The sequence below is a fragment of the Saccopteryx bilineata genome, chromosome 4 (genome assembly GCF_036850765.1).
Source record: "Saccopteryx bilineata isolate mSacBil1 chromosome 4, mSacBil1_pri_phased_curated, whole genome shotgun sequence".
NCBI classification, from domain to species: domain Eukaryota; kingdom Metazoa; phylum Chordata; class Mammalia; order Chiroptera; family Emballonuridae; genus Saccopteryx; species Saccopteryx bilineata.
Genome location: NC_089493.1, coordinates 54,543,473 through 54,559,767, shown reverse-complemented (window position 1 = coordinate 54,559,767; position 16,295 = coordinate 54,543,473). Strand labels below are relative to the sequence as shown.

Genomic DNA, 16,295 nt, shown 5'->3' with positions numbered 1-16,295 from the left:
GGGGCACCCGCCCCACTCACCGGACTTGCCCGCTCCGCGACGCCCCAGGATCGCCAGGTTGATCTCGAGGGGTGCGCTCTGCGGTCCGCTGCCCGAGCGGGGTTTCCCGAACACCGAGGACATGGCGACGCTGCGGAGAGGGACACGGGTTCTTGCCGAACGTCCCCAAGCAGCTTGCCCGCCCGTCGGGACCTCGGGGGCGACTCGCGGGCTCCCCTGGCTGGCAGTGGCTGCCCGGCCCCGTCGGTGTCCGCGCCCGGGATCCCGCGCGGAGCGGGCTTGTTCCTCGGCTCGGTCGGAGCAGTTGGGGGGAGGGACTGGTGGAACCCAGCGGGCGGGACCGCCCGGAGCGCCGCCAAACTCCTTGTTAGGGCTGTGGGAGCACCCCGCGGGGCGCACTCACCCCGCAGACGTGGGGAAGGGTGCTTAACCGCCCGCGCACCCCACCGTGCTTGGCCTAGGGGGCTGGGGCGCAGTCTCTGTCGGGAGCGCCCCAGACCCAGCAGGGAAGGACAAGGACCAGAGAGCGAGACCCGGGGTAGGGCAATAGAGAGGAGTTTGAACCTCCACTCAATCTCTCCTTCCAGCAAGATAATCAATCTCTCCCTTTGTTCTACTCAGCTGCTTCCGCCTCTTCCTCTGAGAAGCCTGTTGGGTTCAACTCCAAGCCTTTCCCTTTTCTTGGTCCCAGTCAACTCAAGTTCAGCACATAGCTCCCAGGTCACATTACCCTGCCCTGCAGGAGACGCTTAGGCATCACTGCAGCACCCAGGCAGAACCCAGGCTTTCAAAGGGGGCGCATGAGACTTCCTGACTAATATTTCATGGTCAATACAGGTCCAGCTTTAAGAAACCTAACCCATCCTGGATTACTGTTTGCTACCCCACCAGTGCTAATGAGTTGCATGTGTTTGTGGCCTACTGTGTAAATAGGTCATTTAAATTAGTCCTAAAACCTGGCTCTCCCTCTTGCCTATAATGATTCTGGCATTGGTAGATGAGCCTGGCAGATGTCACCTGTCATTGCCCTTAGGACTCAGGGTAAATCTGGTCATGCTGGAGACAGGGAATCCAAACACTTAGGATCCACCACCAGCTCCTTCACTGAGTAACCTTCGGTAAGTCACCTTATTTCTTTGGGATTTTTTAAATTAATTATTTTTGAGTAAGAGACAGAGACAGGAAGGGAGAGAGATAGAAAGCATCAACTCGTAATTGTGGCACTTGAGTTGGTCATTGATTGCTTCTCATCGTGCCTTGACTTGGGGGTCTCCAGGTGAGCCAGTGACCCCTTGTTCAAGCCAGCAACCTTGGGCTTCAAGCCAGTGACTTTTGGGCTCAAGCCAATGACCACAGGATACTACACTTAAACTGGCAATCCCAGCTCAAGTTGACAACCATGCGCCCAAGCTGGTGACCTCAGAGTTTTAATTCTAGGACCTCAGCATTCCAGGTTGAGGCTCTATCCACAGTACGCCACCTCTGGTCAGACTCTTTGGGATTTTTTTTTGTCCCCATCTATAATACTAAAAAGGGAGGAAATAAACCCAAAACACCATGATATGATTTAGGTCTAACAGAGAGAGATAAGGATGAGCCCTGGGGGCTCCAGGCCTGACTGAGACCTCTCTTTTGGAAAACTCTGCAGGCTAGAGTGGGGAAGGGAATGGAAGTCTGACACCTCTCACTGCAGCACTTCTTTTTCCAGCTCCTATCTCCCCCACCCACCAGCTAATCTACCCACCAGAACAAGAAAAACCATGGAAACACAGGTCAGCAGGAAAAGTAATTGAATTGTTGCTCCCTCTCATGGTCGCCAAGTCTTTGAGAGCTCCTCTCCTCTGCTGCCTCCACCCCCCTACTAGCCATGTACCGCAGCCTAGGCAAAGTGCTGCTGTTATCCCGTGCTGCCCCCCCCCCCCATGGGCTAGGCAGACGCTGACTTGTCGGTGCTACTGGGCCCAACCCGCCCATAGCCACCACCTCGCAGCTGGGGCTCACATAGCCTTCCCAAATGACACTACAGCAAAGCGCCAGCCGACCAGGAGGAGAGCGACCCCAACTTCTTCAAGATGGTGTGGGGCTTCTTTGATGAGGGCATAAGCATCGTGGAGGACAAGCTGGTGGAGGACGTCAAGACCCAGAAGAACGAGCAGAAGCGGAACTGGGTGCACGGCATCCTGTGATCATCAAGCCCTGCAACCATGTGCTGAGCTTGCCTTCCCCATCCGGACAGAGGACGGCTCCTGGGAGGTCATCGAGGGCTACAGGGCCCAGCACAATCAGCACTGCATGCCCTTCAAGGGAGGTATTCGTTACAGCACTGATGTGTCAATGAAGTAAAAGCTTTGGCTTCTCTGATGGCATATACATGTGCAGGGGCTGATGTACCATTTGGAGGTGCCAAAGCTGGTGTTAAGATCAATACCAATAATGAATTAGAAAAGATCACAAGGAGGTTCACCATAAAACTGGCAAAGAAGGGCTTTATTGGTCCTGGCATTGATGCGCCTGTCCCAGACATGGGCACGGGCAAGCAGGAGATGTCCTGGATTGCTGACACCTATGCTAACATCATAGAGCACTATGATATTGATTCCCATGCCTGTGTCACTGGTAAGCCCATCAATCAGGGTAGAATCCACAGACGGCTCTCTGCTCTAGGCCAGGGCATTTTCCATGGGATTGAAAATTTCATCAATGAAGCTGCTTACAAGAGTATTTTAGGAATGAGATCAGGGTTTGGAGATAAAACATTTGTTGTTCAGCGATTTGGTAATGTGGGCCTGCACGCTATGAGATACTTGCGTTGCACTGGTGCTAAATGTGTTGGTGTTGGTGAATTTGATGGCAGCATATGGAATCCAGATGGTATTGACCCAAAGGAACTAGAAGACTTTAAATTGCAACACGGATCAATCCTGGGCTTCCCCAAGGCAAAGCTTTATGAAGGGAGAATGTTAGAGGTCAACTGTGACATATTGATCCCTGCTGCCACTGAGAACCACATTGGACCAAGTCCAATGCACCCAGAATCAAAGCCAAGGTCATTGCTGAAGGTGTCAATGGACCAACAACTCCAGACACTAAAAAGATTTTCCTGCAGAGGAACATTATGGTTATTCCAGATCTCTACTTGAACTCCAGAGGAGTGACAGGGTCTTTCTTTGAGTAGCTGAAGAACCTAAATCATGTGTGCTATGGCTGTTTGACCTTGAAATATGAAAGGAATTCTAACTATCACTTGCTCATGTCTGTTCAAGAGAGTTTGGAAAGAAAATTTAGAAAGCACAATGGAATATTCCTATTGTGCCCACAGCAGAGTTCCAAGACAGGATAGCGGGGGCATCTGAGAAAGACATTGTACACTCTGGTTTCGCTTACACTATGGAGCGCTCAGCCAAGCAAACCATGCACACAGCCATGAAGTATAACCTGGGATTGGACCAGAAAGGCTACTTACATCAATGCCATTGAGAAAGTCTTCAAGGTGGACAGTGAAGCTGGTGTGACCTTCACATAGATGGATTGTAGCTGACTTCTTCACTACACTCTTCACCTCTTCATCTGTAGACCCATCACAAGTTTACACGTTACTACAGAGATCTCTTTCATTACTTATTTAGATAATGGATACCATTCTCAACAAGTCCATCCAAATCACCCCTTAAAAAATAAGAAATTCGAGGTAGGGACTCATTTACACAGCCAAAAGGAGATGCCAGAGAGACATTTGGCTTGCCTTTAAATAAAACATGCCTTCTATCTGGCTACACTGTCTTGTTCCATGGCTGCTTTGCAACAGTGAGAGAGTGGCCTGAGAAAGCGCTTGTTAAAGAACAGTCAGTCAGCTGTTTGTTGCTTCAGTTTTGGACATGTCTAAGATGTGCTGTAACTTTGACATGTTTAATAAGCAGGTGTGTAGCATTTTCAGAAGGTAGCATGGTCCTCAAATGAGGTTTTGGTATTTTATATCAACAAAAGAATTCAATTTTACAGACTGCAAACAAAAATAAAAGCTGTTTCTCTTAACAAATAAAAGGAGCCTGACCAGGTGGTGGCACAGTGGATAGAGCTTCGGACTGGAATGTGGAGGACCTAGGTTCGAGACCCTGAGGTCGCCTGCTTGAGCATGGGCTCATCTGGTTTGAGGAAAAAAAAAAAAAAAAAAAAAAAGCTCACCCACCAGCTTGGACCCAAGGTCACTGGTTCCAGCAAGGGGTTACTCAGTTGGCTGAAGGCCCACGGTAGAGGCACATATGAGAAAGCAATCAATGAACAACTAAGGTGTCGCAACGAAAAACTGATGATTGATGCTTCTCATTTCTCTCCATTCCTGTTTGTCTGTCCCTATCTATCCCTTTCTCTGACTCTCTCTCTCTGTCCCGGTAAGAAATAATAATAAAAAATAAATAAATAAAAGGAGCCTGACCAGTGGTGGTACAGTGGATAGAGTGTTGACCTGGGACACTGAGGTTCCAGATTCAAAGCCCTGTGGTCACCAGCTTGAATGCGGGCTCATCCAATTTGAGTGCAGACTCATCAGCTTGAATGTGGGGTTGCTGGCTTGAGCGTGGGATCATCAACATGATCCCAAGGTCACTGGCTTGAGCCCAAAGGTCGCTGGTTAAGCAGTGGGTCACTAGCTTGGCTGGAGCCCCCCGGTCAAGGCATACATAAGAAGCAACCAGAGAACAACTAAGGTGCCACAGCTACAAGCTGATGCTTCTCATCTCTCTCCCTTCCTCTTTCTTGCGCTTAAAAAAGGAAGGATAACTACTTTTTAGGACAGGACATTAATATCGATTCAGTCTTATTGTGTTTCTGAGAGAACATGGTAAACCAGCTCTAAGGTGTTGGAAGGAATTTGTTTATATTACACACTCAGGTCAGAATTGCTCACGGAGCTAACGGTGAAGGATCTTCCTCTGAGTTGGAGGAGAGCAAGTGGGAGCCAAGTTCCAGGCACATCCCTGGACTGGCCCCAGTCCTGTAAGGACAGGCTGGTTCTGGCTGGGCTCTATGGGAAGACAAACTAGCCCAACCAGGTGTAAAGTTCGGTTCTGCTGCTTGCTTGCTTGTGTGAGGCTGGAAGAATCATTTTCCTTATCTTTAAAACCCGGATCAGGCCCTGGCCGGTTGGCTCAGCGGTAGAGCGTTGGCCTAGCGTGCGGAGGACCTGGGTTTGATTCCCGGCCAGGGCACACAGGAGAAGCGCCCATTTGCTTCTCCACCCCTCCGCCGCACTTTCCTCTCTGTCTCTCTCCTCCCCTCCCGCAGCCAAGGCTCCGTTGGAGCAAAGATGGCCCGGGCGCTGGGGATGGCTCTGTGGCCTCTGCCTCAGGCGCTAGAGTGGCTCTGGTTGCAACATGGCGATGCCCAGGATGGGCAGAGCATCGCCCCCTGGTGAGCAGAGCATCGCCCCATGGTGGGCGTGCCGGGTGGATCCCGGTCGGGCGCATGCGGGAGTCTGTCTGACTGTCTCTCCCTGTTTCCAGCTTCAGAAAAATGAAAAGAAAAAAAAAAACCCGGATCAAAAGTAGATGGGAGCTTCAAGGAGGCAGGTTCTAGCTCAGGGTGCGGGTGAGCTCTAACCATCTGAAGCCCCCCAACATTGAAGGCAACCAAGGGGTGACCACTTCAAGGAGGTTCTGTAGAGGGGACTCCATCATGACTTTCAGGAGTGGATCTGAGATGATCCTTAATCCCCTTCCAGTTCAGAGATGATTTAAACCAGTTGTCAGCTGGTTACTCAGGTCCTCATCTGTGACTGCGAAATGCCCACAGTTGGCCCCTCCTCGGAGGCTTGGGAGGAAAACTGCTGATCTACAACTACAACCAGTCCCTTTTCTCATCCTCAGGCTCCTCATCTGCAGGCTGCTTGTCCACCACCCAGAAGTGCCACTTTGGACTGCAAAAGCCTTTGGAATTATCACGTACTGTCAGACTCTGGAATAAGCTGCTTTGCCCTTTGGGGCCTCAGCTCCTCATCTTTAAAATTGGGATAATATTAAGGATTAGATGAGATAACATGAAAGTGTCCCACCCAGAGCTTGGTCGATGGCCCAGAAAAGCAAGTGATCGTTCCCTCCACTCCCCTGGACATGAATAGCACACACTTCTCACTCACCTGCCAAGAAGCCACAACTGTTTAGTGGCCAGAAGTTTGGACACTTCAAGTCAAGAGAGAGGTTTTCCTGCTAGGGCAAGTAGCCCTGCCCTCCTTACCACCACTTCCCCTTCTCTGAGGTTCTTATAGGAGGCGGTCAAGTACTCAAAACGCAGAGGATGTGGCACCCGGCCTAGCAGTAGGCATGTAGCAGGTGCCCAACACATGTCTCTGAAGTGAATGAGTGTGGCATGTACAGGTCTAGACAGATAAAGCCTGTGGGGATTTCAGGATGCCAGATCCTACCCTTGCCAGTTACCCCCCCAGGAGGCATTCCACATAAAGCCAAGCTTTTGAGACCCTGTTGTGAGGTTATACAATGATAAATTCAGATGTCAGAGAAGCTGGGTAGTTTTTGCAAGCCAGTGGTAGTCCCAGCATCAGAGCCCAGCACTAATCCTGATTCTAAGCCCAGTGCTCTTCCTCCTTCAGGTCCAAGCCAGCTCCTCACAACCCTGTGTGTAGAAATAGCACCAGGGATGGTAAAGACCAGGGGTCCTCCATCAGGCTGTAGGGAGGGGGGTCTCCTAGGGCAAGGGCTATGTCTCCTTCATTGGACTAGAGGTTCTGGTATCGGGTTGTTTCTCCTCCAACATACTGGGGACTCCTTCTTTACATTATGGCCCAGGAGTCCACCCACTAGACCCTTTATTTATTTAGTGTGTGTGTGTGTGTGTGTGTGTGTGTGTGAGAGAGAGAGAGAGAGAGAGAGACAGGGACAGAGAGAGACAGAGAGAGGGACAGATAGGGACAGACAGACAGGAAGGGAGAAAGATGAAAAACATAATTTCTTCGTTGTGGCTCCTTAGTTGTTCATTGATTGATTTCTCATATGTGCCTTGACTGGGGGGCTACAGTAGACCGAGTGACCCCTTGCTCGAGCCAACGACCTTGTGCTCAAGCTGGTGAGCTTTGCTCCAACCAGATGAGCCCACGCTCAAACTGGTGACTTCGGGATTTTGAATCTGGGTCCTCTGCATCCCAGTACAACGCTCTATCTACTGCGCCACCGCCTGGTCAGGCTTACTAGACCCTTTATTGTGGGCCACTCATTGTGGATAGAGACAAAAAAGGCTGGATGTGTGCTCTAGAAAGGCTCGAGGTCTGACACATAGCCCCTTTCCTTGCCCCCAGTGTAGTGGGTGCAAAGTGGAGAGGGAGGTTGGTGTGGGGGGTGGACAGGGCCTGGGAACTCCGTGGGCTGCCCACAGGCAGAAGAGTTCTTTGTTCTCTCAAGTCCCAGAAGGATGCTCACTGTCTGGGAGGAGGAACTCACCAGCTGCAGACAACACCCCACTGGGGTTTTGGGGCAGAGCCAAAGGCCTGATCCTCAGCCAAGCCTCAGAACCATGACCTTTACCTTGGGTGACCTGCTCCCCACCCCTGGCTCATGAGGGTAGGAGCTGGGTGTGTGTACCAGTGTCTCAACCCAGGGCTTGACTTGGGAAAAACTGGGACTGGGAGCAACTTCAGCTGGGAGGGATTTGCTCTCCTATTCCCTCCTGCTCTCAGAAGAAGTCCAGGCAGTGGCTCCATCTTATTGTGTCTGCCAGTTACTAAGTGCCTGAAACAGGCCATCTGGGAGTGAACTGTGGCCCCCTCGGGGTCAGCCCCTCCCCAACTCCATTGGAGACAGCAGTGTCTCCCCTGAGACAAGGTTAGTGCTGATGCGGAGAGGCAGCTGTCCTAGGACTTGGGATCAATGGATAGGGTTCAATCCAGTCTTACATCTTTGTTCAGAATCAAAGTGAAAAGTCCATCCCATCTCTAGGTCTCTCTTTCCTCACCTGTGAAATGGCATAGTCAGACACCCTCTTCCTGCCCCTGAGCCCACTAGCAAGGACAGTTAGGACTAGGCACTGCAGAGCCTATTTTCCTCCAAGAGGGAGATTGTCACAACTGTTTCCTGACAGCCAATGACTGGCCGCAGGGAAGGAAAGGAGCTGGCCGAGGGCCTGGGATAGTATTCATAGGGACTTCTGCCCACCCCCTCCATCTCCGCCTCCTCTTCCTGTCCGGTCCCTAGGGCAGAGAATCGGGGATATTTCTGGCTGCCTCCTACAGGCCTTTGGCTTCCCAGGCTCACACAAGAGGTCCCCACATCCCAGACCTGCTTTGATGGAGTAAAGTGGGTGGGATTTCCCTGGCAGGGGAGGTTGTGTTGGGCCTGCAGATTCTTACATGAGGGTCTGTGCTTGCTTGTGTCCTGGGGGAAGAGAGGTTCCCCTGCCCGCTCTGAACTCCAGCTCTGTCGTTGTGAGCCTCTCCATCCTCCTGAAAAAGCCTTGCAGTTGAACATCTCCAGAATGGCAGATATCAGCCTAGATAAGTCTGGGCCTCAGTTTCCCCACCTATAAAATGAGGTGGCAGAAGAAGATACTCACTAAGCTCCCTTCCACCTGACATTTTGGGGTCCAGAGTCTTAGCTGGTCACCCAGAAAAGTTCAGTGCCGTGGGGAAAGTGCCCTGGGGTTGGGTAGCAGAAGACCTGGGACTGTCTGCCCCAAGCTAAATCACCCTGGGCAATTCTCTTTCTGACCTTCCACTATAAATGAAGGGGTTGAACCGTTTGAGCCTGAAGTTCCTTCCAACTGTGACCTCCTGGCCCAGCATTTGTAGCACAGACAGCAAGCACAGTTTAAGGGCACAGAGTCAGACTGGCTGCATGCCAGTCCTAGCTCTGCCACTTTCCAGCCATGTGACCTTGAGTACCTGACTAAAGCTCCTGGTGCGTTAGTGAACTAATCAATAAAATGGGGCCAATACTATCTAACTCATAGTTATAAGCAATAAGTTGCTATAAGCAATAAGTGGATAATATCTATTAAGTGAGGGAAGAGTGTTTCCTTGCCTGCCAGGCGGTGGCGCAGTGGATAGAGCGTCAAACTGGGATGTGGAGGACCCAGCTTCGAGATCCCGAGGTCACTGGCTTGAGCAAGGGATCACTTGGTCTCCTGTAGCCCCCCCCCCCCACCGGTCAAGGCACATATGAGAAAGCAATCAATGAACAACTAAGGTGTCGCAACCAAGAATTGATGCTTCTCATCTCTCTCCCTTCCTGTCTGTCTGTCCCTCTCTCTGACTCTCTCTGTCTCTGTCACAAGAAAAAAGAGTGTTTAATTATAGGATTATTGCAAGAATTATACGAGTTAAAGTGCTTATAAAAGTTTGACACAGTGTAATATAAGTGTTAACTACATATTATTATTTCAAGAAGCCCTTGCCCTTCTCACCCACAGGTACATGATCTGCAGCTGCACTTTCCTTTTCTTAAGCTTTAGAGACACAGCAGTGGAGGAATGCTGCCAAGTGGAGAATAGACATCCACTTCCCATTCCCATCCCCAGTCAGGAAGTACTTCCACATTCAGGGGCTTATTGGACACTACCTGCTGTCCTCCCATTTTATAGAGAAGGAAACCAGGCCCAAAATGAAATTGGACTAGCCCAGAGTCAGGGCCTGGGCCAAATTAGAACTCTGCTCCAGACCCCAGCCTGGCTCACTCTATTTGCTCCACCTCTGCCTCCTCCCTCCAGTGCCCACGTACCCCCTGCCCCCATCAGCAGATGGGCTGGGATAGGTATTAAACCTGTCCTAGCTTCTTTCCAGTTGAATGACCCTGAACAAGACATGCAAAATTTCTGAGCCTCATTCTGAGCACTTTACAGATTGTCCCAATACGGGTTTCCCCAGTTATCTGAAAGTAGAGCCGTCCTACAAAACGTTTTGTAAATCGAAAGGGCCTAAAGCAAAAACTCAATCACCTTAGGAAACATCTTGCTAATGGATGCAGAAAATAGATCGAGATAAAACTCAGAGGCTCCCGCCTGACCTGTGGTGGCGTAGTGGATAAAGCGTCAACCTGGGAACGCTGAGGTCGCCGGTTCGAAACCCTGGGCTTGCCTGGTCAAGGCACATATGGGAGTTGATGCTTCCTGCTCCTCCCCCCTTCTCTCTCTCTCTCTAATGAATAAATAAAATTAAAAAAAAAAAAAATTCCTAAAACTCAGAGGCTCCCAGACAGTTCAGAGTTACAGCAGCTTAATGCTGAGATGTTAAGTGGTAGATCCCAGGGAAGGCGCTTGGAGGGGCCACTCTCGCTGCTGCTCAGGGTGTACCCTGACTCTATAAGGTCTGGCTGTGAAACACTGAATGCTATTTTTGCTTTTTGGATTTTCTTTTAGTTAGTGAAAACAGATACTAAAGTAGGTCTTTCAAGAAAGAAAAATGGGCCTGACCAGGCAGCGGCACAGTGAATATAGCCTCAGCCTGGGACGCTGAGGACCCAGGTTCAAAAACCCCGAGGTCACTGGCTTGAGCTATGGGATCACAGACGGGTCACCATGGTTGCTGACTTAAAGCCCAAGGTCGTTGACTTGAACCCAAGGTCAGGAGTCACTGGTTTGCCTAGGTCAAGTCACATATGAGAAGCAATCAATGAACAACTAAGGTGCCACAGCTACAAGTTGATGTTTCTCATGGCTCTCCCTCTATCATTAAAAAAAGAAAAAGAAAAACGGAATAAAGTGAACTTTCAAAGCAGGGGATACCTGTACCATAAAAGAGGTGTTATTATTGGCCCTGTTTTTGAGGAAATAGAGAGTCAAAGAGTTATGGTTCTTGCCCACGTCCCTCACAGTGCCCAGCATGCAGTAGGTAGATAGGTGTTCAGTATATGGTCACTGTTATAATTTCCCATGAGGGACTGAGTGACCGTGCTGATCTCGGGACATGCTCTGGGCCCAAGGCCATACAACCTGCTAGCCACCACATCACATGAACCATACTATCTTTAGCAGGGAGATATTTATATCCCGGAGAGGTTTCTTCCGCTACCGGGAAGCCCCAGAGTCGGTGGCCGCTGAATCCAAGCCCCCAGCAGCGGCCTCTGCCCTCGCTCTCACCATGCTTCGGGGTCCGGAGGCCCCGGTGCAGGTGTGGGTGAGCGGCCAGCTCTTCCAGGCCGACCAGGCCCTGCTGGTAGAGCACTGCGGCTTCTTCCGCGGCCTCTTCCGTTCCGGCATGAGGGAGGCGCGCGCGGCCGAGGTGCGCCTGGGCGCGCTCAGCGCCGGAGGCTTCGGCACCACGCTGCAGGTGCTGCGCGGCGAGCGGCCGGCACTGGAGGCCGCCGACGACCTGCTGCAGGCCGTGGAGTGCGCCGCCTTCCTGCAGGCGCCGGCGCTGGCGCGCTTCCTAGAGCACAGCCTCACGTCCGACAACTGCGCGTTGCTGTGCGACGCGGCCGCCGCCTTCGGCCTGCGAGACCTGTTCCACAGCGCCGCGCTCTTCATCCGCGACGGCGCCCAGGACCTGGCCACCGAGCTCGCTCTGCCTGAGGCCCGCGCCTACGTGGCGGCCCTACGGCCCAGCAGCTACGTGGCGCTGAGCACACACACGCCCGCGCCCGGCTTCCTGGAGGACGAGTCGCGCACGATGTGTTACCTGGACGAGGAGGAGGACGCGTGGCGCACGCTGGTGGCGCTGCCCCTGGAGGCCAGCACGTTACTGGCAGGCGTGGCCACGCTGGGCAACAAGCTCTACATTGTGGGGGGCGTGCGGGGCGCCAGCAAGGAGGTGGTGGAGCTGGGCTTCTGCTACGATCCCGACAGCGGGGCATGGTGCCAGTTCCCCAGCCCACACCAGCCCCGCTACGACACGGCGCTAGCCGGCTTCGACGGCTGCCTTTATGCCATTGGCGGCGAGTTCCAGAGGACGGCCATGAGCTCCGTGGAGCGCTACGACCCGGCCGCGGGCTGCTGGAGCTTCGTGGCAGACCTGCCGCAGCCAGCTGCCGGCGTGCCTTGCGCCCAAGCGTGCGGTCGCCTTTTTGTGTGTCTGTGGCGGCCCGCCGACACCACAGCTGTGGTGGAGTACACGGTGCGGGCTGACATGTGGCTGCCGGTGGCTGAGCTGCGGCGTCCGCAGAGCTATGGTCACTGCATGGTGGCCCACCGCGACAGCCTCTACGTGGTGCGCAACGGACCGTCCGACGACTTCTTACATTGTGCCATCGACTGCCTCAACTTAGCCACTGGCCAGTGGACAGCATTGCCTGGCCAGTATGTCAACAGCAAGGGAGCACTCTTCACGGCGGTGGTGCGTGGCGACACAGTCTATACTGTCAACCGCATGTTCACGGTGCTCTATGCCATTGAGGGCAGCACCTGGCGGCTACTCAGGGAAAAGGCGGGCTTCCCACGGCCAGGCTCCTTGCAGACCTTTCTACTGAGGCTGCCTCCTGGTCCTCTGGGGCCTGTGGCCTCGACAACGCCTGAACTGTGACCGCTGGGCTTTAGGAGGGGACAACCTCCTGAGTCCTCTCTGAGCCACGGCTGAATCTGGCCTTAGGAGGAGCGGGGAACTTCTCACTCCCTGGTTGAGACGTGGGCATCTCATGTCTTCTGGTGTGAACATGTTCAAGAAACTCAGGGAGCAATGAGGATGCTGGGGTCGAGCCCTCAAATTACTTGTGCTTCGCTGAGAGCTGGTGGGTCACAATGTCAGTGGAAGGAATTGGGGGATCTCTGTCATCTAGGCTTTTGTGTGAATGGGCCAGTAATTGAGCATGGCTAGGAGTGGGTTAAGTGATCTTAATCAAACTGCCAATCACTAGGCAAGAAGTAGGCAATTACTGTGTGCCCAGCACACTGCTTGTCCTAATATAGTCTGTAGTTGCCAGACAGGGGTCCACGAAGCTTCGAGTATAGCCCAGAAAAACTCAACAGAACATTTACAGGATAACATAAGGTTTACACATATTTGTCTAAATGGACAGCGGGTTGAAGGCAACATGCAGAAACAAAACAAAAAACCACAATATAGTACTGAAGAAATCAGGGCAAAGCGAAAATAGGGAGAGGAAAAATACATAACTCCAGGAAGGAGGGTACACTAAGTCTGTGAAGAAGACAGATGCTAAAAAGGGAGGTTCGTATGGTGGAGGCAGAGCTCAGAAGAGAGCTGGGGGAAGGCTTAAGCGGATGGGAAGAGTCTCTGTGAACCCCACCTTTAAGGCAGAGCAGCTGTGAATGGAGGCATTTGGGGTGGGGCAAGGCTGGGCTGAATTGTATAGATAATAACTAAACTGAATCTGGAGTGAGGCCTGTGAGGAGTAAAAGCGTTCCCACAGCCCCTTATGGGGTGTGGACCTGCAGAGGAGAACCCAGTAGTAAGCCCCTTGCCCACTCTCCTTTTTGCCATCACTCCAGGGGCAGTGGACTATTAACTCCCATGATTACGGGTCACTCAAGGTGTGCTCCAGTCCTGGCAAGGTCTAATTGCCTCATCTTATCCTTCCCCCACATTCTACAGGTTAATTCTCTCTTCTTTGCCTCTGCTCCTGCTATTCCCTGGGCCTGGAATGCCTTTCCTGTTCCTCGCTTTCTGTTGGCTCTGTACCCACCTCTTCTGTGCAGAGTTGGCTGTTGCTGACCTTGGCTGCCTACATTGTTTATTGGACCCCTGAGTGATATCGTTCTGTGTGCACCACCATGCACGTAGGCAGATACCAAGGGTAGAGGTCCTATTGTGCTGGCAATTGAGTTGGGGGGCACTTCCCTGCCTACAAAATAACTTGAAGAGGTTCTAAAAGAACCCAGGCTATAGAAGCCATTAGTTAGGGACCTGGTGTTAGATAAGGACTCTTCTCCCTTCTTTAGAATACCCCCCACCCTGGTTCCTGGTCAGGTGCCCCTCCCTTTCCATGCTCTTAGGCAGACTTCTCTGAGTGGTCTTCATCCTCCAGGACCTAAGGCTCATGGGAAATCCTGGCCTCATCCCAAGTGGAGAATGCAGCATCAGCGTGGCACCCCCTGGACATGGAGTCTAGTGTCAAGGCTGCCTCTAGCTGCCTTTTCCCCTGACCTATGTCCCAAGCTTTGGACAATGCTGCCCTCAGAAGCCTGGGACCTTCTAGCCCTGGCGTAATCTGACAAATCACAATAATAAATCCTGACTTCTGCTTCCTGAGAATGAAGTCCAAAGTGCTTTCCTGTCCCTCTTCCCACTGTAGCCCTACCTCAGTCCTGGGAGTTGGGCATATCCTTCCTGTGGCAGATGAGATAGGTGAGGCTCAGGGGCTGAGTGGCCCAAAGCCACTGGTCTATGCCAAAGTATGATATAGCCCTCCCTTTTGGGTTTTGTCGAAGTATTATTTTTATCACTTGTCCAGGATTTATTTAACTCAATAAGGGAACCAGAAAAATAGTAAAGCTGTTCATCAAAGGAGGATTTGAGAGAGAGAGATTTGTATATTTAGTTGGAAAAGACATACAGAAATAATTGTGCCAAGATAGGAAATGAAGCTGGTTAATGTCTTACAGGGCAATAAAGCCATAACTTTTGTGGTTACTACTGGACTAAAATCCTTTGCATCTTTACGTACATGCTCATACATACTTGTACATGCAGATACATGTTAGCATATAAGTTCCCAAAGTCAGGACCTTATCAGTAGTAAACTATAAAAATACAGGTGCATTAATTATCTAACTCTTGCTGTTCAGTTCTGCCCCAGAATGACATTGAAAAGACCTGCAGCCCTGCTTTTGCCTACTTAGCAGTACAGAGTGATCTCTTTGCTCAGTCCAGTGCCGGCCACCCTGAGACTTGCAATCTCGAGATCCATTGGCTCGTTTGCTCTCTCACAAAACACAGAGCTTTGTGTTTGTCAGCTTCTGCAGCTGGCTGCATGGACCAGCCTTGATATGGCCTGCTGGCTCCTGAGGTTTGGTCATTCTTTGGTCCAGAGTAGCCCTTTCTGATGTCTTTTGTGCATAATAATAATACAATGTTTATAGTTTTCCCACAGTTGACTTATTTAAGCTTTGTAAGAATTTTAAGTGATAGGCAGCTCAGAAACACTCTCTCTTCCCTCTTAAAGAAAAAGTGGGGGAAAATCAATCCAAAACATCAGAAGGTTGTCAGATTGGAAGAGACACAGCTAGCAAGTAGCAGAGCCCAGCTTTGAACCAAAGCCCACATACTTATTTTCTGTTGCTGCCTCCTTGCTTGGCTGCCATTCTAAGATGGACAAAGTGTTTCTGCCTGTCTCCTTAACACTCCTTTATCCTTCTCTCTCTACCTCCTCTTCCTGGGTTTATCCATTCCCTGGACCCAGCCTTTTCCCTCCTCCTTCAATAGGAAAATTCACTGTCCTGGGTTCTTTTGCCTTCAGATCTAGCTAGGAGACTAATGGCCCACTTCACGAGGCTGTTAATGTCTGGTTAAGGCCCTGGGTGTGTTTGCACTCTCACAGATACTCCCCCTCATGAAGTAATCCAGCACCCCTTCTTCTCTGGCCTCAAAGGTCAGACTCCATTGTTCCTCCCACAACCCATCACTCTTGGCAAGGATTGTAACTTATGCCTGGTTTGTAGGTAAAGAAACCTCTCTCTCCCTGCCCACATATCCACTATGAGAAATCTTTCCTAACAGAGAGACCCCCCCCCCACACACACACACACAGACACTCACATGGAGATCTTGACCCAGCAAGGAGCATTTCCCTGAACCTCCACGACAGCCCTGCAGCCCAACTCTCCGGAGCTCTCTCTAGCTGTCTACAAACTCTCCTTGACCCTGATTGGTTAGTGTCTGGATGTCCTGCACCCCAAGCTTTCTTCTCCCTGGAAACTATTCTGTTCTGCTTATATAGCCTGCCTGACAGAGGCCAGAGGAGAAGCCAGACTTCCTCACACTTCACCCAGGGCCTGCTGTCCTGCTTGCCTCCCTTCAGTCTGCTCACGTGGCAGCCAGAATGAAATGCCAGCCAGACCTGTTGCTCCTCTGCTCAGACCCTTAGGTGGCTCCTCATCTCACCTGAGTGAAAACATAAGTCCTTTCAGGATCCACTGCTCCATTTCCTCTGTGACTTCTCTGACCACTGTCCCCCAGCCTCACTGCAGTTCAGATTCGTGAGGCACACTCCCACCTCGGGGCCTTTCCTTGGTGCCCCTTGACGGCGCACCTCCCTCACTGAGACGTCTGGTGCACTCCCCACCTCCTACAGGCTTTACTCAGATGTCAGTTTCAGAGGCCCTTCCTGACTACCCTACTTAAAATATACCTCTTCCTGCTCTACATTCCATACTGCCCTTTATTGCTTCACTTTCCTCCATAGCTTCTA

The 16,295-nt window shown here is 51.5% G+C and overlaps 2 protein-coding genes and 1 pseudogene across 6 annotated transcripts in view; 2 read left to right on the top strand and 1 right to left on the bottom strand.

Annotated features, from left to right (window-relative positions):
- Nucleotides 1-11,091, bottom strand: part of RASL12 (RAS like family 12) — a 25,906-nt gene extending 14,815 nt beyond the window's left edge. Inside the window, exons 1-2 of one of the 5 annotated variants that reach the window (XM_066274016.1) lie at nucleotides 11,074-11,091; nucleotides 21-130 (exon numbers count right to left, since the gene is read on the bottom strand). In XM_066274016.1, the coding sequence (XP_066130113.1) occupies nucleotides 21-123 (103 nt within the window). In that variant the 5' untranslated portion in view covers nucleotides 124-130; nucleotides 11,074-11,091. The other 4 variants (XM_066274012.1, XM_066274014.1, XM_066274015.1 and 1 more) reach the window with 4 other exon arrangements.
- LOC136334142 (glutamate dehydrogenase 1, mitochondrial-like) lies at nucleotides 1,868-3,523 on the top strand (annotated as a pseudogene).
- On the top strand, nucleotides 11,075-16,295 carry KBTBD13 (kelch repeat and BTB domain containing 13). Its single transcript, XM_066274002.1, has one exon. It carries the CDS (start codon nucleotides 11,075-11,077, stop codon nucleotides 12,449-12,451), a length of 1,377 nt encoding a protein of 458 aa, XP_066130099.1. The 3' UTR covers nucleotides 12,452-16,295.

Excerpts from the sequence above, each read along its gene's own strand:
- KBTBD13 (XM_066274002.1), top strand. The coding sequence starts at position 11,075 with ATGCTTCGGGGTCCGGAGGCCCCGGTGCAGGTGTGGGTGAGCGGCCAG.